This window comes from Corticium candelabrum, chromosome 18, assembly GCF_963422355.1.
Source record: "Corticium candelabrum chromosome 18, ooCorCand1.1, whole genome shotgun sequence".
NCBI lineage: Eukaryota > Metazoa > Porifera > Homoscleromorpha > Homosclerophorida > Plakinidae > Corticium > Corticium candelabrum.
In genome coordinates this window covers 1,363,977-1,386,058 of record NC_085102.1, presented here as the reverse complement: position 1 = coordinate 1,386,058, position 22,082 = coordinate 1,363,977, and the positions used below count along the sequence as shown (strand labels likewise).

Genomic DNA, 22,082 nt, shown 5'->3' with positions numbered 1-22,082 from the left:
CGACAATGCATCAAAAGCGAATCAAATCGTCGGCGCGGTAGGCGATGACGTCGTTAGTGTTACGCCCTGTAAAGACCCAAAGGCACGTAACATGATCTAACGTACGTTACCTAACCGGATCTAGCTGGGTGACTGCGGTAGTTGTTTGCAAGAAGAAATGGCAAGCGCTAGAGGTGTACGAGCTGTTATTGTCGGAGGAACTGGAGAGTGTGGAAGGCATATTCTAGGAGAAATTGTCTGCTCTCCTGTGAGTACACGTTTCGTGTGTAGTAGGCTAGCCTAGAACTGGTATGTGTCTAGATTGTAGCATGCACTGTGGAGCGCTAACCGTGCCAAAAATCGATAAGCAGACATAAACGTACACTCAAACTCCCCTTATCCGGGCAGCTTGGGACCGGACACTGCCCATAACTCAGAAACGGCCACATCTGGGAACACCCCCACATTTTGCTCAATATGTACACCTGTATGATTAACATTCAATTTTGCATCCCTACATGTAAGTGAATGCACATACGTACATAATAGATGTACATGTACACTGTACACTGATCTTTGTCTCGAGCGTCATCACAGACCTCTTTCGCTTCTGCGGGGCAGACGTCTGCGTTGGTCTAGTCTCAGACATCTTCAGGTAAGTCTTACAAGCTGTAAATAAGAAACTAGCACCTAAGTATGGCTATCTGTCGACAAGAAACTGGACTAGTGCTGGACTTTTGATTACACGACCTTTGCCTCGACCTCGTGCACGTGGACCACGAGCAATACACGTGATGCAATTGTGCAATACAGGGTGCCCGGTAGACGCACGTGCCCGGATATGGGGCGTCCGGGTAAGGGGAGTTTGAGTGTACTGTAGTGTAAGATTGCTAAGGAAAGCAGACAAACACGTACACCATGCAGTGGCAGTCTACATCAACCGCAAAGTGAGCGTACGTATGGCTGACAAGAATCGTTATTTTGTATTCCAGCATGTTTACAGCATTATGCAGCTATACGCATCTGAAGCGTGCTGGTTTGGGCGGAAGTGATCCAACCGCAACGCTGTCCACACTTGCAACTCGATCGCGATCGGTTGCATCCAATTAGAAATAGTGGGCGTTACCTTCACGTACGCTACGCGTGCAGTCGGAACATCTAGCACTCCTCACTCGTCTTTGTTCTCGCTCACCTTACGTCGCTGTATCAACGCTTTCAACAAGCAAAGAAACCACACATACACATCGGTCATCAGTCACGTGATAGCGAAATGAGGCGGAGGTATCGCTTTCAAAGTGCAGTGTGGACTCTCGCTATTCCGATTGGATCGCGATCGGCAGGATCGCGATCGAATCGCGATCCATTCTGGTCTAGTGTGGACAGGCCTTTAGTAGGTTAACTCTAATTAATTTAGCTCCAGACGCCATTTAACAAATTGGTTCTAAGCAGTGTTGCACCGATAATCGGATCAGCTATCGGTTATCGGCCGATATAGGCATATCGGTACTGTATCGGAATCGGTAAATTGCGCGTAGGTGCTCGCCGATAGATTGCGCATGCGTATGCAGAACGTAGGACCACGTGAGTAGGCGCGGAGATGAGCCGGAAGTCTCCCATTTCGGAGCACTTTGAGGTAGCTGAGGACACAAGATTCGGCTATCGGTTATCGGCAGATATAGGCATATCGGTACCGTATGGGAATCGGTAAATTGCGCGTAGGTGCTCGCCGATAGATTGCGCATGCGTATGCAGAACGGTACTGTAGAACCACGTGAGTAGCCTGCATGTCGGCGGAGACGAGACGGAAGTCTCCCATTTGGGAGTACTTTGAGGTAACTGAGGACGCAAGATTCGCTCGCTGCAAGGCTTGCAAGATGAAGATATCACGCGGTGGACAGACGACAAAAACCTTCAACACCACAAATCTCCAGCATCACTTGAGAACTCGACACCAAGATAGGAGTGCGGCATACGAAAGGGCCATAGAGGAGGAGAAGGTGAAGGCTAAAGACCGAAAGCAAACCAAGGCATCTGCGTGCTTTCTCCAGCAGTCGTTGCTGGACGTACGGAAATGGGACATCAATAATTCACGCGCACAACGAGTGCATCAATTAATCGCTGAAATGATTGCCCTTGACTCACAGCCCCTGTCAATAGTGAATGATGTCGGGTTTACTCGTCTGCTACGTGAGCTTGAGCCGAGGTATTCTCTTCCTAGTAGAAGATACATAACTGAGACAGTTCTGCCTAAGGTCTATGAAGAAGTGAGGAGTGGAGTCAGGAAACAGGTGGATGGAGTGTCTTTCTTCAGTTTTACCACAGATGGATGGACTTCTGATGATGGTATTGCAAACTTCCTTAGTCTTACTGCTCACTGGTTAACTGATGATTTTGAAAGAAAATCTGCTATCCTTCATGTCCTTCCACTGGAAGAGGCTCACACTGGTGAATACTTGTGTCATACTTTCCTGCAAATGTTGGACGGTTGGAACATAAAGAAGAACCAAGTCCACTTGGTGCTGCGAGACAATGCTGCTAACATGGTCAAGGGAATGAGAGAAGCATGTGTTCCATCTTATGGCTGCTTTGCCCATACACTACAGTTAGTCATTGGGGATGGACTGTTGTTTCAAAAAGTAGTTAAAGATCTGCTTGCCGTCTGCCACAGAATTGTTAGTCACTTTAAACATTCATCACTTGCCCATTCACGTCTGCAAAAGATTCAAGCTAGTCTCGGATTACCTCAGCACCGCCTACCACAAGATGTATCAACCAGATGGAATACCTCCCTCTACATGCTCCAAGCAATCATAGAACAAAAGATGGCCATAGCTGCTTATTCCTCAGAGTATAGGATTCCCCAACTGACAGCAACACAGCTGGAAATAGCTGCAAAAGTTATTGAGGTACTTGAACCTTTCGAGGAAATCACAAAAGCAGTCTCATCTAATGCATCGATCATATCATTAGTCATTCCGTTTGTTCGAATGCTTCATAGGACGCTGAAAGAGCAACATAATGACAAAGGAATTCAGTCAATGAAGGATGAGATTCTAAAGTCATTGCAAAAGAGATTTTCGGACATAACTGATAACTACTCTTTAGTCTTAGCAACACTGTTGGACCCCAGATTCAAGGACAAGTTTTTCAGTGACACATCAGAAAGAAGTTTTGCTAGAGGTCTTCTTCAGGAGAAATGTCATGAACTACTGCTAGAAACAAAATCAGATCCTGACTCATGTGCAGAGGACACTTGCCCACCCTCTCCTAAGAGACCTCAAAGTTTACTTTGGAGAAGTTTCTCAGATATTTTAAAAGAAACGGGCTCCTGTTCAGCAAGTTCTAAGACTCCATCGAACATTGACCATTATCTGTCAGAACCAGTAATAGATTTTCACCAGGCCAGCTGTGACAGCTGGTGGATGGAAAACAACAGAAGATTTCCACTTCTGTCAGAGCTTGCACAACGCTACTTAAGTGCCCCTGCAACATCTGTTCCCTCAGAAAGGGTTTTCTCTGATGCTGGCAACATCTGTAATGATAAACGTAACAGGCTAGCACCCGAGCGAACAGAAACATTGTTATTTATTAAGAAGAACTTTGACATATGTAAAAAATGAACATCACTCTTTATCTAGTATCTACAAAATAGTATAAATTTATCAGATATCGGTATCGGCTATCGGTATCGGTTCATTGTGTGCTTGCATATCGGTTATCGGTATATCGGCGAAATTCTCTTATCGGTGCAACACTGGTTCTAAGTAATGACTTCGGCTAACCTATAGGTTAATTAACGCTAACCGACTTGCAAGCTAGATGAGAACTCGGTCGCTCCGCCTACAACTAGGTCACTCCGTCTTCTAGGCTTAGCGAAGAATGGCGCGTTTTCTAGAATGTGCTATAAGCGCTTCAAAGCTACACGGGCGCGTCTTCAGTGGAAAAGGAGAAGACGAAGAAAAGCGGGTCGGCAACGAGAGGTTTTTTAGTACTCTCCTAGTGTTGCTGTGCAGAATGTACAACCAGATGTAGCTTGTAAACATCATGTCTCTAGTGAGAGGACGAAACCCTCCAAACCTTCCAAACCTTCCAGACATTGACGGAACAACAATGACAAGATATACATAATTAGTATCTAGATTGGTTAGTGGGTCATTTCTGTGCTGTGTGAACGCTGCTCAGGTGTTAACCTAGGTCAATTACCCGGTAATTACATGTTGCATATGGTAGTGTTTACTCAGCTAGCTTAATTTTAATTAAGGTCAGTGTGAAAGCACCCTCTGACGACGCATGCTAACATAGTACATGTTAGCTCAGGAACGCCGCCGTTACGTGATTGGATCGTTTTGGGTGCGCTGTCAACGAATATAGATTGATTAATGGGTTAGAGAGATGTGAGTTTGAGTTTTTGTACGAATTTCTAGAGATTTGTTTGGAATTGGGCGTTTTGCGTACTTGCTAATTGGGTGCAACGGTCAAACTAGCCTCGAACTTCCAGACCAGAGAGCGCGCGAAGCGCGCGAACTCTAGTCTGGACCAAGTCGATACTAAAATGATTTCGGAAATAGCCCTTCTTAGCCAATCAGCTTCTACAACCCGAATCTCGGTTGTAAATTCTGATTGGCTTAGCAATAATTGGTTATGCTAAGTGCACTGGCACCTGATTGTGCGCGTGTGAAATCCTCGTGGACGGCTAAGTGCACGCCACAACAGTGACAAGACTCTGCATGCCAAAAACAATGATCAGACTCTGCACACACACACACATCTTAGTTTTAGTTTCAGCTTCAGTTCTTTGATATTTTCAAGTTTGCGGTGAGAGGACATGCACAGCAGCGTCGCTAGACCATCACCTTTGACAACTGGTAGAGCTGTAGTCTCGCTAGTCGAGCGGTTAGACTAGGTAGCGGTCTGGCGAAGAATCAAAGAGTCGTGGTTTGCAATGCAAAGTACTCAGGCAATTTAATTCTATTTCAAAACTACTACCACAAAAGATTTATTAACAGATAAAAACTATACAATTTATTGTTTATCGTTTACTAGCATCTCGACCTGGCGTTGCCCGGGTAACATTAGGCAGGTGCAGCTTGGGTTGCATATTTTTACATATCCTACGTATTAACTTAAAAACAACACATATTAGCCCCTACGAAATACGTAAGATGCTCTACGCAAATTAATTGTCATGTTATTGCCTCTATGTCTTCGACGCCTTTAGACATATGAAGTAAGGGGTGTTTCAGCCTTTCTCACGTTATTGTGTACGTACGTAGAAATGCCTTTTACCCGTAACCGTAACTGTTACCGTTTGAGGAACGAAAGCAATACTGGTGTTGCTCATGTAGCATGTGCCGGCATTATCAGAGTAAAAGGCTGTCGATATCCACGTTGGTCATGTGTCTCCACAGCTCTTGCTGCCGCAGTTGCTATTCTGTCCGTAGCCTGTCGATATAATCCGCGTTGGTCATGTGTCTCTCCACAGCTCTTGCTGCCGCTGTGGTTGTTCTGTCTCTGAGTTCTAACCCTCAAAAGGGGGCCATCTAAATACCGTATGGCCAGATGGTTTTGATTGCCACTGTAATACCAACAGATGTCCCATTTATGCCTCACTTGCGTCGGCTAGTACAGAAATTGAATACACTCGATACCATCGGTAGAGCAAAACCCAGGTATGAAACAGATATTCTCGTGGCATGTGCACGGGGATCGTAAATTCGAGGTCGCACCTCGGTCACGTCGTCGCGAGATTTCACTTGGTGTCGACTCCTAGAGAGGAGACCGTCTAAATACTGAGGCATACGTTTGCATTGTGGTGTGGAACGCAGTCTTCATACACGGTTTCGTGGCGATCGGCCCAACAGTTTAAGCGTGATTGATGTTACAGACAGACAGACAGACAGATCAGACTTTATAGATATTAAAGAGATACAAGTTTATCGTTGTTGCGCAGCCAACGACGCCATAATTTTTGTGCGGTTGTGCACCGCGAGGATACTATTAATATGCACTATCGACGCGTTGCATGCTTTTTTGTGTGAGCAAGTCATGTCACGTGACCAAAATAAATACACGAAATAAATTGTTAGCGTCTTCATACGGTTGCGCAATGTCAAAATTGTGCAGCTTCTGTAGGGGTCTTGTTGTTTGTGCCGCTTCTCTAGCTAGACGTCTCCTACTGTACACTGTACTGTATTTACACAGCTATCCGTCTAACCGCAATTTTGGTTGTTGTAATGAGGTGACCCCAGAGCTAAAACAAAACATCAATGTGGGAAAACATGCACGTGCACATTTAGATTAATTAGGCGTCTGTTCGCTCTGACTTTGGATACCGTAAAACAAAATTGAATAGAGACGCACTAGCGTACTTACAGGTTAGCCGAGCCGCTTCGTCCGACAAACAGACGCTGTCATGGACAATGCACGTTCTCCTTCGCAAAGTTCCGTCAAGCGCTAAATTTCTGTTAAAGACGACACTAGTGATCTTTGCAAAAACATCACGGCCGCTCAGCCACGCACAACGAAATTTCAAGCTGGCAGACTTCAGAACCACTATGCAGAAACACTGTGGAACAAGCAAAATGTTACAAGTCAGGTACAGCTACACAGAGCCCGGAAGTCCGGGCCTCGGTTAATTAACTGAACGGTCTGATTTACTGAGATTTTTACAACTGTAGCGGAAGAAGGTAAAGAGAATAATGTCCCCGTTTGCGTCTTGAATGTCACGGAAGACCCTGTGACCGTTTATAGCCGAGTCTACTGAAGCTATGATGAGTAAAGGCAAAACATGTGACGATGCAACAAAAACTCGAAAAATAACGTACGAACCTATTGCAAAAACGACCCTAGGAGAGTCCTTGTCCACGGAACAGAAAAATTGCCTCGAGAAGTTACTACGAACTTATAACAAGTGTTCGCTTACCGAGGCAACGAAGGACATGTAACTCACATTGAGCACAACATTTCGCTAAAAAACGGACAATCCGATTGCATGTAGACCTCGTCACTTGCCAACGCAATGGAGACCTGGAGTTGAAGAAGAAGTACAGGAATTGCAAAGACGAGGTGTGATACGACCATCTACATTGGGCTACGCAGCACCTGTGTGCCCAATTAAGAAAAAAGACGGTTCAATGCGTCTCCGCGTGGATTATCGCGCCCACAACTCCAAGACAAAGGATACGGCGATTTCAACAGGAAATTAGAAGTTGTGGAGTCGATTGCAGTAGCCCAATTTTTTAGCCACATTGATCTAGAGCACGGATACTGCCAAGTGCCGATTGCTGAAAAGTAGCTGTTTGACAGTTTTGACGGTTCTGTCTGCAAAACTGTTGCTCCTTGAATACCTCGGACAATTGCCAGATGATGGAATTCATAAGACTTCGCAAACTCTTGTATTTTCTTCTTTGCGATCTGTGAGCCATCATCGCTTTTGATTTTGGCACTCCATATCTTGCAGTATTCAATGACTTGAGAACATGTAGGGTCGTTACGTTGAGCTACTTTGCACTTTCTCAAACTCTCTGCTGACATAGGCAATGGTCATACTTCTCAGGAGTTTTGAGCGGTGTTCTCTACAGTGCATCTGCGGTATACAAGGACTGTTTCCTGGAACACGTTCTATTGTGTAAAAGTATTTTGCAAGTCGCAGTCTGAATTGTAAAATACGAGGAGGTAGACTGTCCAACTTTTTTAAAGCAACAGAAGTCTAGGTGGCTTGTGGTCGTGGTCTATGTGGAAGGTTCTGCCAAAAGCACAATTTGAGATTTGTCGCATGCCCTCGTTACTGCCAAAACCTCTTTCTCGACTTGCGCTTATCTCGTTTTTTATCGTAGTCATAGCACGTGAGGCATATGCTACTGGCTTCCAGGCTACTCTCGACTGTTGTAGTAGGACTGCCCTGGCCCTATTCCATGCGAGGAAGCACCCGCGGACACTCTGACTCTTTGTGCAAGATTGTATAAACATAAGATGGTATGGCGAGCTAGTTTTACTTTGACCTGGGTGAACGCATTTTTTTGCTGGTCTCAATAGCATTGCACGTTTTACCCTGAGCAATTCTCGCTAGAGTTGAATCAATTGAGCAAGATGTGGAGAAAAATTGTCTAACAAATTAGATATTTTCATAAACCTTTGTAGCTCTGTCAAATTTGTTGAACGTTTTATTTCCTGGTTTGTTGTGGGGTCGACCCGTAAGCCTTCATTAGTGTGTCTTAGGAAGAGAACACTACTCCTGTTAAACTCGCACTTGGGTCTTTTCAGTGTAATTCTCGTCGACTTTAGTCTATTGAGGACATTGATCAGTCGCTTATCGTGTTCATTCTTAATTTTCCCAAACACTAAAACGTCATCCATGTCAAGGGAGTAGCGTAAACTGGGCTAGACCGGGCTATAGCCCATCATTTGTAGGCATGGTCATAAGAATTGTTGCTTGTTAATACGTGTGAGGACAAAATCTGTATAAGATATATACACCAGCCATTTTTCAGTCTGGATCTGCTACTGATTCTACCATATCAGACAATTAAAAGGCAAGAAAAATGGGCGTGTCCATAAAAGTAGGGGTGTTACGTAGCATTGCAAAGTTTAGCCAGATTTCTAGAACTCACACTACGTTCCAGCGTACCCGCACTTGTGCAAACGCTTGGTGGAAACATCAGCGGCAGCGGAACAGGGGGCAGGAAGTGCGTTCGCTCCTCCAATGTCGGGATTGGGGTGCATCGACCCTCCAATTAATACTGGACGATGATCGAAGAAAATTCTTTGAAAGTTTTGTTGCTTGCAAGTAGAAATAATAGTCGCTGTTGTTGCAGTTGACTCACTTGATACACATTGTCGTGATCATTTGTGTGCATGCTGCTCTTGCTACTTCTGTCACAGATTAAAATCTATATATGATAATTAAACCAGCCATATTCAGTTAAAATGAATTGGCGGCAATCTCTGTTACGGAATTTTTCGCCCCTCCAATCCAAACGAACTCTCGCCGCCTCTGAACATTTTAGTTCTATACTAAAAAAATTAATTAGCATAAAACTAATTAGTAGTGTATGCACGTCAGACAGAAGAAAAATTGACAAAGGCAAGACGAGGAAAACCGGCAAATTCAAACTTGCATATTACAATCGGGAGCTATAGTGCGTACGCTTGTGTCTAGCCAATATATGCTCCGCACTACGCATACAGTAGATGCAGTTGCTTTAAGCATCAATACTAAGTATGTAATCTAATAATTTAATAAAAAGTCTCTTTATTACAGCAACATATGTGACTCACGTAAAGCCTTGGTATTCCAATACTTGATTAGATTGCATTGCAAGCTTTCCGTATTTAAAGTACACAATTTAAGACCACGTCACAAATGGCGGGCTATAGTCCGATATAGCCAATGCCACGCTACGTCCTTGTGGGGATAGACTCCTTTGAAATATTGTTTAGTGCTCAGCAATTGGGCCAAAAGCAGCACTTGTGTGTGTGTGTGTGTGTGTGTGTGTGTGTGTGTTAAACACGCGGTTGTAACATGCATGGCTGCTGACCGTACGGTACCGATAATCAACGGCCACGTCAGTAGCCTCTTACTATCAAAATACATTCGCTTCAGCGGCTAGGTAGAAAGAGCATAAAAAACTCGCCCGGACAGCCTGCAAAAACGTACGATGCTACGTTGGGGAATATACAATAGACAAAATACACGTGTGTTTAGTTGTGATGTGTTGCATATTTTCTCAGGTTTACACTGAAGTGCTATCGTTGGGGAGAAGAACAACTACTATTCCTGAACATTTCAAAGCTACGGAGTCCGATCTCAAAAAGCTGAAACAAGAAATTGTTGGTAGGAAGAATTAACTTAGTCAATGTGTACAGTCTGGAGTTGTGGCAGCAATTGTGATACGTAATTAAAGTAAAGACTACATAGATCAGACAATAGACATGGTTGATTTACATATCAATCAATGGTAATAGTTAGCTGAGATGGTGCATTGCAAGATGAATTAAGATGTAGTGCACGTGGGGCTACTTGTGCGACGCGAAAAAGACGGGACGACGTCATAGTATGTACCTGTGACTGAACCTGCACTTTACTTCGAAAGAAAGAAAAATGCCAATCGTAAGAAATCTACAGAACTATTACATACTCTTCTACGTGTATTGCAACGTCTGTTTGCTAGAAAGTAAATGGTTGTGTTGTCAGAATGCTGCAAATAGTCTATATTATTAGTGTTTCTGTCGGTTTTCGATATGAGTACGTAGCTGTTTACTTTAGATTTTGATTTGGAGAAGTTTACGGTAGAGAACTGGAAATCTTACTTTGAGGGCAAGGATGTGCTTTTTGTGGCTCTTGGAACTATTCTTGCCGAAGCTAGACGTCAGCCTGGCAGGACAATAGTAATCGCATGCACTCGATATCGTTTATATAATGTTGACGTGGCAAGATTTGCGTAATACTTTGTAAAGGATACTTTGAGACTCGTCGACTTTCATTTGGTTGCGCGTTCTGCTGAGATTGCTAAAGCTGCAGGAGTTCGTCACGTGAGCATGTTGTCAGTAGATGGAGCGAATTCAAGTAGCTGGTTTAACTATTTGAAAGTCAAGGGCGAGGTGACTCTGTGATTGTTAGTATTTTGAGTGCAACTGACTAATAAAAGTTTCGTAGGCTGAAGATGCTGTCGAGGCTCTCGGCTTCGAAAGAACATCAATCTGGAGAATAACAGTTGTTTACAAAAGCCAAAACAGCAGTATCGTTGAAAAAATTTCCAGTGAGTAATCGTGGTTGGTTAAGATTCATCACGTGACATATCTTGTTGCTGCAGGGTTCTTCTTTAAGAGCGTTCGTGTTGAAGACCTAGGAAAGGCTCTAAGGGAAGAGTCGGAGCAGTATGCTTTAAGAAAAGATGATTTCCTCCCAATTTCTCGATATTCAATGAGGGATATTTTCGAGTTTGCGAGGCAGGCAAAAGAAGCCGAGGCTAAGAAGGGAGACAATGGTGCGACCTTCGAAGGCGACGAGGCTGGTCAGCAACCAGGTTGTGATCGATCAAATAAAGAAAGTGATTCACTTGGTGACGGAACGACAAATGAAAAATACGACAAAGAAGAAGACTAACTATTGTCTTATTGACTGAATGACTATAGCTACTGAACGTGCATGCATGCATGTTGTGTTGTTTGCTGCTGGTTTTAGTATGCATTTGTGTCGTGTTGTATTGTGGCTAAACGCGTGCATTAGAGCTAACCTGCATGTTATTGAGCATAATTTTAAGATGCAGGCGGGTCACGGTCGGACATGCTTACTGTATCAACTTTGAAAAGGTTGCACGTTTTGCGACACTCACCTACCGCGAGGGCTTAGATGCTGTAATGTGTACGGAAAGAAAACCTGACTGAAGTCTCTCTAGATATCTAAATCCTGAATAGAACAATCAAGACGTTGCAGTATGAGGTTGCGTTAGACCGTGTCTGGTAAGTAAATGCTTGGCTTTTTAGTCGTTCGTCAGGCTAAGATTGCTACAATTGTATACAAGCTTATACTGCTGCTGTATACCCGTCAATCGACACCTAAATGTCTAGTTTCCAGTAATTTTAAATATTGACCTTTGCGCATTCTCGACCTATGAACACATCTTACTTGTTAGCTAATAGAAAGTGATTTTCTTGCCAAGACACTTGAATTTTACCTGCAATTAATTGCTAAGACGCAAAAGCTACGTATGTGTACTTCACTGACCGGCTCAAAAGCGCATGTCTGACCGTGATCACGTCGATCTCGAGTATAATGACAAATACATGACCCATATATCACAAGTCTATGTTTTTTAAAAACATAGACTTTTGAACAGCACACTTATTGTTAGTATTAGGTATTGTAATCTAAGGGTCATGTATTTATCAGTATACTCGAGATCACGATCAGACATGCGCATTTGAGCCGGTCAAATGAAGCGTTTATACGTAGCTTTTGCGTCGTAGCAATTAATTGCACGTAAATTCAAGTGTCCTGAAAAGAAATCACTTTCGATTTGCAAGTAAGATGTCTTCATAAATTTAGTATGCGCAAAGGTCACTATTCGAAACTACTGAAAACTGGACATTTAGGTGTCGATTGACGGGTATACAGCAGCAGTGTAAGCTGTTAAAACAATAAAAAATTTAGTGCTCACTGTGAACTGACTGCGCTTGGTTACTCTGAGAAAGACGTGACTACAACAGATGCAACATACGGGAATGTGACCTGTCTGGCGAGGGTGCTTGTCGAAGTTAACCGAAACTGCAATTGTAGCAACCTTAGCCTGACGAACAATTAGAAGCCAAGAATTTACTTACCAGACACGGTCTATCGCAACCTCATACTGCAACGTCTTGATTGTTCTATTCAGGATTTAGATATCTAGAGAGACTTCAGTCAGGTTTTCTTTCCGTGCACATTACAGCATCTAAGCCCTCGCGGTAGGTGAGTGTCGCAAAACGTGCAACCTTTTCAAAGTTGATACAGTAAGCATGTCCGACCGTGACCCGGCCTGCATCTTAAAATTATGCTCAATAACATGCAGGTTAGCTCTAATGCACGCGTTTAGCCACAATACAACACGACACAAATGCATACTAAAACCAGCAGCAAACAACACAACATGCATGCATGCACATTCAGTAGCTATAGTCATTCAGTCAATAAGACAATAGTTAGTCTTCTTCTTTGTCGTATTTTTCATTTGTCGTTCCGTCACCAAGTGAATCACTTTCTTTATTTGATCGATCACAACCTGGTTGCTGACCAGCCTCGTCGCCTTCGAAGGTCGCACCATTGTCTCCCTTCTTAGCCTCGGCTTCTTTTGCCTGCCTCGCAAACTCGAAAATATCCCTCATTGAATATCGAGAAATTGGGAGGAAATCATCTTTTCTTAAAGCATACTGCTCCGACTCTTCCCTTAGAGCCTTTCCTAGGTCTTCAACACGAACGCTCTTAAAGAAGAACCCTGCAGCAACAAGATATGTCACGTGATGAATCTTAACCAACCACGATTACTCACTGGAAATTTTTTCAACGATACTGCTGTTTTGGCTTTTGTAAACAACTGTTATTCTCCAGATTGATGTTCTTTCGAAGCCGAGAGCCTCGACCGCTTCTTCAGCCTACGGAGCTATTATTAGTCAGTTGCACTCAAAATACTAACAATCACAGAGTCACCTCGCCCTTGACTTTCAAATAGTTAAACCAGCTACTTGAATTCGCTCCATCTACTGACAACATGCTCACGTGACGAACTCCTGCAGCTTTAGCAATCTCAGCAGAACGCGCAACCAAATGAAAGTCGACGAGTCTCAAAGTATCCTTTACAAAGTATTACGCAAATCGTGCCACGTCAACATTATATAAACGATATCGAGTGCATGCGATTACTATTGTCCTGCCAGGCTGACGTCTAGCTTCGGCAAGGATAGTTCCAAGAGCCACAAAAAGCACATCCTTGCCCTCAAAGTAAGATTTCCAGTTCTCTACCGTAAACTTCTCCAAATCAAAATCTAAAGTAAACAGCTACGTACTCATATCGAAAACCGACAGAAACACTAATAATATAGACTATTTGCAGCATTCTGACAACACAACCATTTACTTTCTAGCAAACAGACGTTGCAATACACGTAGAAGAGTATGTAATAGTTCTGTAGATTTCTTACGATTGGCATTTTTCTTTCTTTCGCAGTAAAGTGCAGGTTCAGTCACAGGTACATACTATGACGTCGTCCCGTCTTTATCGCGTCGCACAAGTAGCCCCACGTACACTACATCTTAATTCATCTTGCAAGGCGCCATCTCAGCTAACTATTACCATTGATTGATATGTAAATCAACCATGTCTATTGTCTGATCTATGTAGTCTTTACTTTAATTACGTATCACAATTGCTGCCACAACTTCAGACTGTACACATTGACTAAGTTAATTCTTCCTACCAACAATTTCTTGTTTCAGCTTTTTGAAATCGGACTCCGTAGCTTTGAAATATTCAGGAATAGTAGTTGTTCTTCTCCCCAACGATAGCACTTCAGTGTAAACCTGAGAAAATATGCAACACATCACAACTAAACACACGTGTATTTTGTCTATTGTATATTCCCCAACGTAGCATCGTACGTTTTTGCAGGCTGTCCGGGCGAGTTTTTTATGCTCTTTCTACCTAGCCGCTGAAGCGAATGTATTTTGATAGTAAGAGGCTACTGACGTGGCCGTTGATTATCGGTACCGTACGGTCAGCAGCCATGCATGTTAAAACCGCGTGTTTAATACACACACAAGTGCTACCTTTGGCCCAATTCCTGAGCACTAAACAATTTTTCGAAGAAGTTTATCCCCACAAGGACGTAGCGTGGCATAGACAATATTTGGGGGAGCGGGGCTTCTAGAGCATGCGCAATCTCGAGAGTAGCACGCACCTTTCGCCGATCTCGCTGTACACAAAGTCCACGTTTCCGGGTCTGCTTCTGAAAAGTAGATCATCCTGCAGTTGCCTAGGCTTTGTAAGTAAGCTCACTACTTACCATTTCGTGCATCTTGTGAGGAACTTTGCCTGCGTAGAGACGCGTATGAAGCCATTACTTGAGTACGGCTTTTAGAGGGTAAGAGACTGCTGTTCAAGCTGAAGTAGCCTGATTCACACTCTGAACAGATACACTTGGAGTAGAAAGACAGACTACTTATTGCCTAGCGTTGGAAGTTTTATAAGGTGAAGATTTTGCGGTAGAGAAACCCATTCGGGGTAACAGAACGTGACGCACTGTGTGTCTGAATTATATCAATAGGACTGCTTGTTTCCCCTATCTAGCGTTGCTGAACTGTGAAACTGTGTATCTTGTCGAACTAGAGTCAGCAAAATTCGTCTAGCCTATTCAACCCTTTATGGAAGACGGTGAGCTCATGAGCTTACATCACTTGATGTACCGTGGGCCGATTCTTTGTTTGCTATTCAAAGTAATAGTCTTGGCTGCTGGTTCAATTCAACTCCACACTGTATCAAGCCCATTCTTGTTGCGTTCTAATTGTCTGATACGGTAGATTCAGTGGCAGGTCGAGACTGATAAAAGGGTGTTGTATATATTATATACAGCTTTTGTCCTCACACGTGTTAATAGTCAACAATTCATATGACCTACAAAAGATGGGGCTATAGCTCGGTATAGCTCATGTTACGCTACGCCCTTGACATGGATTACGTGTTAGTGTTTGAGAAAAACAAGAACGAACACGATAAGACACTAATCAAAGTCCTCAAGCGACTGGAGTCGACTATAATTACACTGAAAAGATGAAAGTGCGAATTTAACAGGAGTAGTGTTGTCTTCCTAAGGCACACGAATGAAGGTATACGGGCAAACCACAGCAAACAGCAGCCATTCAGAAAACGAAACGTTCAACAAATTCGACAGAACTACAGAACTACAAAGGTTCATGGGAATATCTAATCAGTTAGGCCAGTTTTCTCTACATCTTGCTCAATTGAGTCAACTTTAACGAGAATTGCTCAGGGCAAAACGTGTGATACTATGAACACAAGCAAAGAAAATGCGTTCACCCAGATCGAAGTAAGACTAGCTTGCCATACCATCTTATGTCTATACGATCTTGCACAAAGAGTCGAAATGTCAGCGGGTGCTTCCTCGCATGGAATAGGACCATGGCAGTCCAACCACAACAGTCAAGAGTAGCATGAAAGCCAGTAGCATATGCCTCACGTGCTATGGCTACGACAGAAACGAGATAAGCGCAAGTCGAGAAAGAGGTTTTGGCGGTAACGTAAGCATGCGACAAATGTCAAATTGTTGTTTTGGCAAAACCTTCCACATAGACAATAACCACAAGCCACTTATACTTCTGCTGCTTCGAAAAAGTTGGACAGTCTACCTCTCGTATTTTACAATTCAGTCTGCGACTTGCAAGATACTTTACACAATAGAACGTGTTCCAAGAAACAGTCCTTGTATACGGCAGATGCACTGTGAAGAACACCGCTCAAAACTACTGAGAAGTATAATCATTGCCTACATCAGCAGACATTTTGAGAGAGTGCAAGGAAGCTCTACGTAACGACCCTACATGTTCTCAAGTCATTGAGTACCGAAGATATGGAGATCCAAAAATCAAAGGCCATAATGGCTCACAGATCACAAACAAGAAAATACAAGAGTTTGCGAAGACTTATGAATTCCATCATCTAAAAATTGTCCGAGGTATCAAAGGTGCAACGGTTTTGCAGATGTGGCTCAAAATTTAAAGACGTCCCAAGACTTGTTTAGCATCGAGAGGGTGATACAAACGGTTCGACGAGCGTTGGTCGGATTGAAAAGACATCCCGATACGTTCAACAGTTGGGTGTCTGTAGACTACTTTTGGATATTGACTTTGGATAGTGTTCCATACTTTCTCGTAGTTATTTAGAATTTCTTGGGAGGTGGGTGCACATCGTTGGACTTGATCTGGATGCTCCACTTGCGTAACAGAATAAAATCCAATTTGATGAGTTTTCTTTGGTGGAACCTATACCATATTGTCTCTATCAGTCGAATTCTCATCGCGACCATCCTCTTATAATACACGGTGACATGGAAGCGTTCCAATTCTTACTGAGGTAGTATTTGATGTTGTGTTTGGATGCTTTGACGTAGTAGGTCTTTGGGCCCGCTTTCAGGCGTTCTACGTCATGGATGCTACCCTATCCCACTCATTCGTATTCCCATTCGTACACTTTTTTAAATTTTGCATCACACTCACATTTCAGGTATGAGATCCACCAATTCTAATTTTTTCAACGGATGAAGAGAGCAATACCAACGCTCCTCATCTTGGTGGTTGATGGTCCTACAACGAGGACATTGGATTACCTCTTGACGTTTGCGGCAAGTGCCGATGTAGTACCAATCGTCTGGTTTGCATGTACACAACATCGTATATCTACAAGTTTCATTTCTCTAATAGACCTCAATATTTTTATGTAACCGTATGTATACCCATGAAGGTACTCAAATAACTCTTACATTTGTACGACAGAAGTGTGATATCATTGCGGTAGCGATTAACAGTGCAGTGCGCGTGTAAATCCGCCCTCCAAAGAGCTCACGTACCTCTTACAGCTAACTATACGACAAGGAGCATATGGGAGGTACGCCACCCAACTATGCATAGCGCGTTCTGGCATCGGAAATGCTGAAACACGTCTTAGAACAACACGAGTACGATATAATCGGTGATGAGGCGCTCGATTCGGTATTGTATGTTCTGAGACAAGACCTTCATTCCAATGTCGTATAAACCCTAGCATGGAGTGGAGATCAAAGAGCAGGTGTACGACGAACCTAGCTGTACGCTAAGGGTCCCTTTAACAACTGACGTCGTTTTGTATGGTGTTTATTCTACTCATTTCCGGTGTCCTATGGCTTCCTTTCTGGATACAACTTTTATGAAGGCAAACACTATAAACCGAATCGTCGTCTTTACATACATATTTACCATCAGAAAAGACGTTTTTAGAGGAATCGGCGGCCGTTTTCTACGCCGCAATTGACGATGAACGTCTGCGCAACAGTAGCGTACACAACAGGCACAAACTTTTCGAAACTGCGAGAGTGTCTCAACGTACGCGAGCAATACTTTCGCTACGTTTGGCGCTGGTATGAAGCTGTTCACGGACGTTTCGAGCTGCTTTTATTAAAGTGTGTCGCGTTTCCTGAATACGCCACCTCCCTCTAGATCCGTTTCCATTCGTGTGTTTTTTGGCACTAAAACAAAGACAAAGAAAGTGGACTATCGCCTCAAAACACAATTCGATGTATCGAACAACTGACGTTCGGTTATCTCACGCAACAGTAACGACACCACAAGCCAAACCGGCTGCCGAGGGTGTGATCTACGTATCCCACATTCTATCATAATTTTCAATGTGGATTTTGCAACAGCTTTACGTCGTCCGACTTCCCCTGATAAGGATTAACACAAGCCAAAAGATTTATAAGAGTTCCGATATTTGACAACTACCCACTCTACTACTACTTAGTCTTTGGCAGGAGCAACTGTCTTTTCCCAGGTTGTCACAGCCACTCAATACTTTCCTAACACCGTTTGAGCGGTTTCTGTTTCAAAAAGCTACCAAGAAACTACCATGCGACATTCCCAGCGCTCCCGAGCTAAAAGTATGGCTTCTGAAACCCACTACTCGTATTCAATTCCCTGGAAAGTCGATTAGTACCGTTTTCACGACGTGCAGCAAACGGCGATCCCAAACTGAGGTCCCCTGAGCTGTTGATCAAAAAGCGTGCACACACGATCCACAGTTTGTCTATTTAGAATACAACGAGAACACAAGGCGGTAACGTTTCTATTGTATCTAGAATAGCGCACGTTATTTTGTACTACATTAATATTAACTAAAGATCGTTGCATTGATTTTACAAAAAATAAATTTATCTAAAACGCGTTACGTTTGGTAACGCGCGCTACAATATTTGTGTCCATTGATATCAGTGCGGCCGACAACGGCCGACTGATATCAACCCGCCGCTACCGGCTTCCGTACTAAATATCAGGATTCCGGCAAAAGTAAAGGCATGAGTTTGTGACCAGGGAGCAGTGGAGACAATGGGAAATCCTGTAGATTGAAATAGGCAGATATGATTTTAGTAGCAAAAAATGGACAACTTTGCAATGTGATATGTGGAAGTCTGGTTGAAACTCTGCCTTGTTTTGACAAAGAGAGGTGGTATGCGTTTAATCCTTAATCCAATTAGCTATCACTAGTGTCTTCCTTGCATCCGTGAAGATGTCTAGCTCTGTAAAATCTAGCACGTCGTATGCATTGGCTCAGCGGTAATGTGTGTGTGTGTGTGTGTGTGTGTGTGTGTGTGTGTGTGCGTGTGTGTGTGTGTGTGTGTGTGTGTGTGTGTGTGTGTGTGTGTGTGTGTCGGCTGCATGCCATTGTGGGAATACTGCGCTGTATGCTTGAATTCCAGAAGGCTGTACAAAATGGCGGCATACCACTAAACACCATTATTGATATCAACATAACGTCCTAAACTAAAATTTTGACATGAAAATTTTGGAAACTCGTCAAATGACGACAACTAAAAAAAGCTGTTCGATAATTGGAGAGGACGTGGGAAAAGCCCGTATCTCCTGAAGCGGACGTCCTAGCGGGTTGATTCCAACATCGTTTGAAAGCTCACAAGGAGGAGGTTTGGATCAGTTAATGAATACTGTAATTGGTTCTTTATTACGACCCAATTAGTAACTTTCTGCATGACACACGCATGGCCCTGCCCTCCTCTTGCATTTACACCATGGGGGCAGATAGCTTCAAAGTCACCGCTATAACGCCCACTACTTGAAGGCTGATGGGGACCTACTTTGAACTATGGATCGATAAGTAAGACAGCTGTAGCTAGCAAGCTTATGTAGTTGAAGCATTGGTTGATCCTTTGAACCTAAGTTCACGGCTAAACGTTTCAAACTGGAATCGTATATTTCACTAGCAACGCCCATCTCTACTCTTCAATTTCTTTAGGAAATAACCGCAGTAACCATGTCCTCTCTAGCCTCGTCCCCAGACTCACGTGACGGGGGCTGAAAGTCTAATACTGGAACCGGACACTGCCAGACTTACCTGAGTCTGGGGACGAGGCTAGTCCTCTCCAATTTGTGAACTGACTTTAGTTGGATGTCTGCCTAGATGAGAAATCGATTTTGGCACGTATGCGGTTGGCGCTCCCTAGTACGTTGCATGCGCACTAGCTTACATACGTCTACAAGTACAGCTATTACTTACTACACACGAAACGTGTACCCACAGGAGAGCAGATGATTTCTCCTAGAATATGCCTTCCACATTCTCCAGTTCCTCCGACAACGACAGCTCGTACACCTCTTGCGCTCGCCATTTCGTAGAGACTACAAGCCACGTTACAAGCTACATCCGGTTAACGGACGTTAGAAGATGTCACGTGACTTGGAAATCCGGTTTATCACACTTTTCTCTAGCCGCGTACCCAGGACCTCTTGCGCGCCCGAAGAAGTGGCTAATTTTTGGGCCCGGTTATTTCAGGTCCCGGATAAATTCTAGATTCACGTGTCTGACTTTTTAGTACACGTACCGTCGCTATCCTGCACGTGAGTTTGCAGGTGTCTCGCACTTGTCACAGTGCAATTCCCTGTCTGTCCAATTTCGAGCTCTTTTCAGCTGAAAGCATGTTTGCAAACTTCCCTGCTTCTGTTTCATTCACGTTGGAGAAGAGGTTAGCTAGTAGTAATTAACGAAGGCACTTCCGCTAGGAAACCTTACGTAGCAGAAGCTGTCTAGGCTGCGCCTCACGTTGTACATTTGACCTGCGTAGATCTGTAAGAGAGCTATCCCGTCAAGATTGCACTAGGCTGATCTTCCCTCATGTCAGCCCAGAGAAAGGAAGCATCATTTGCGTGACTGGAAGTAATCAGTTCAGTGATCCACACAACAGAAGCATGATGCCCAGCCATTCTACCTGTACAAAATGCAGTAGAGCATTGAGTAGGAAGGAGAATGAATCTAGCGAAAAGGCTTTGAACAAGCATTATTGAGCATCATTTCTATTTGGAATCTTTGATCTGAATGCAATGCATGAATTCCTTGCAATTTATGAAGCCAAGAGAATAGCATCAGAGGTCAATAAATTAATTAATAAATTGTGCACAGATAGTATATAGCAACTTTCTAACAAATCTAAATACAACATGCACGCATGCACGCACACACACACTCACACACACACACACACACACACACACACACACACACACACACACACACACACACACACACACACACACACACACACACACACACACACACACACACACACAGCCACACACACACACACACACACACACACACACACACACACACACACACACACACACACACACACACACACACACACACACACACACACACACGAGCCACACACACACACACACACACACACACACACACACACACACACACACACACACACACACACACACACACACACACACACACACACACACACACACACACACAGCTACTTACAATGTGCATGCATGTGTCTGTCACTATTGCACCAGAACTAATGTTCTATCAGTAATGATATCCATTCAACTTTTAATAGATCCTTCAGGAAGAAACATGGTTCGGTCAGACCTATAACCTTCCAAAGAATTTGAATCTAGAACACTCTGACAATCATGCTTTACAAACGTTCAAGGAGCTATTGCTAAATCAATCTGCATCTGCAACAGTATGTGCTGGTCTTAGTAACAGCCAATTGTCAAAGTTAGCATGTAATAGATGGTTGTCAGATAAACTGCTAGAGTGTCTTGCTAACATCGTGAACCTGTCATCAGAAGATTGTTTGTGCCTTGTACTATCAGATTAAAACAAAGCAAGACTTCAAGACTATATTACAACAGCACTCCATGGAAGAACCATCATTCGACTAGCTTTTTGGATTATAAATGTGCAAATTGACCCTATGTCAGGCACTGCTGTAGCATCCAATCGACTATTAACAGGAAACCACTGGACTGTTGTTGCTACTGACTTTGATGACAAACTCTCCTTCTATGGTGATTCCCTTGGCTACCCGGTTCCAACTAACCTAGTCGTCGAAACCCAGCAAGTATTCACTGAATTGAACAAGCTTCTTAGTGGACACATTACAACTGCATATCCAATATTAGCCCTACACAAGACAGTGTTTGATGCAGAAGGAAAGCACGTTTGCTCACGTGAATGCTGCAATTTCCCAGTGCAAACATGTTTATCCTCTTGTGGAGTTATTGTCATTGCTTTCGTTGCTGTTGCATCATTTTGTCTAAAAGAAATTTGGCAGTATGTACAGCTTCCACAGATTCAATGTCATCCTGTGAAATCTCTGCTTCGTATTTATCACCATCCAAGCACATATGCACAATATCTGCGAAACGTCTTAGCAACCTGGCTATTAACTAAGAAGATAAATGTTCAAAACGTAGTTAACATATCAATATTTGACGTCAACAAACGTCTCTTAATCTCTTTACCAGGAAGTAAAAAATGCAAGTCCGTCAGAAC

The 22,082-nt window shown here is 43.4% G+C and overlaps 3 protein-coding genes across 3 annotated transcripts; 2 read left to right on the top strand and 1 right to left on the bottom strand.

The window, feature by feature from the left end:
- Nucleotides 1-106: 106 nt before the first annotated feature.
- On the top strand, nt 107-11,254 carry LOC134194061 (oxidoreductase HTATIP2-like). The gene is made up of 6 exons (XM_062662964.1): nt 107-247; nt 9,709-9,811; nt 10,244-10,365; nt 10,435-10,578; nt 10,634-10,736; nt 10,791-11,254. Exons 1-6 carry the CDS (start codon nt 158-160, stop codon nt 11,081-11,083), a joined length of 855 nt encoding a protein of 284 aa, XP_062518948.1. The 5' UTR covers nt 107-157; the 3' UTR covers nt 11,084-11,254.
- Nucleotides 1,626-3,718, top strand: LOC134194306 (zinc finger BED domain-containing protein 4-like). Its single transcript, XM_062663234.1, has one exon. The coding sequence runs from the start codon at nt 1,764-1,766 to the stop codon at nt 3,597-3,599; it is 1,836 nt and encodes a 611-aa protein (XP_062519218.1). The 5' UTR covers nt 1,626-1,763; the 3' UTR covers nt 3,600-3,718.
- Nucleotides 11,255-12,466: 1,212 nt separating the features above from the next.
- On the bottom strand, nt 12,467-19,930 carry LOC134194147 (oxidoreductase HTATIP2-like). Its single transcript, XM_062663055.1, has 6 exons — nt 19,807-19,930; nt 13,930-14,032; nt 13,376-13,497; nt 13,163-13,306; nt 13,005-13,107; nt 12,467-12,950 (listed from the first exon to the last, which is right to left on the bottom strand). The coding sequence occupies exons 1-6, from the start codon at nt 19,894-19,896 to the stop codon at nt 12,658-12,660; spliced, it is 855 nt and encodes a 284-aa protein (XP_062519039.1). The 5' UTR covers nt 19,897-19,930; the 3' UTR covers nt 12,467-12,657.
- Nucleotides 19,931-22,082: the final 2,152 nt, after the last annotated feature.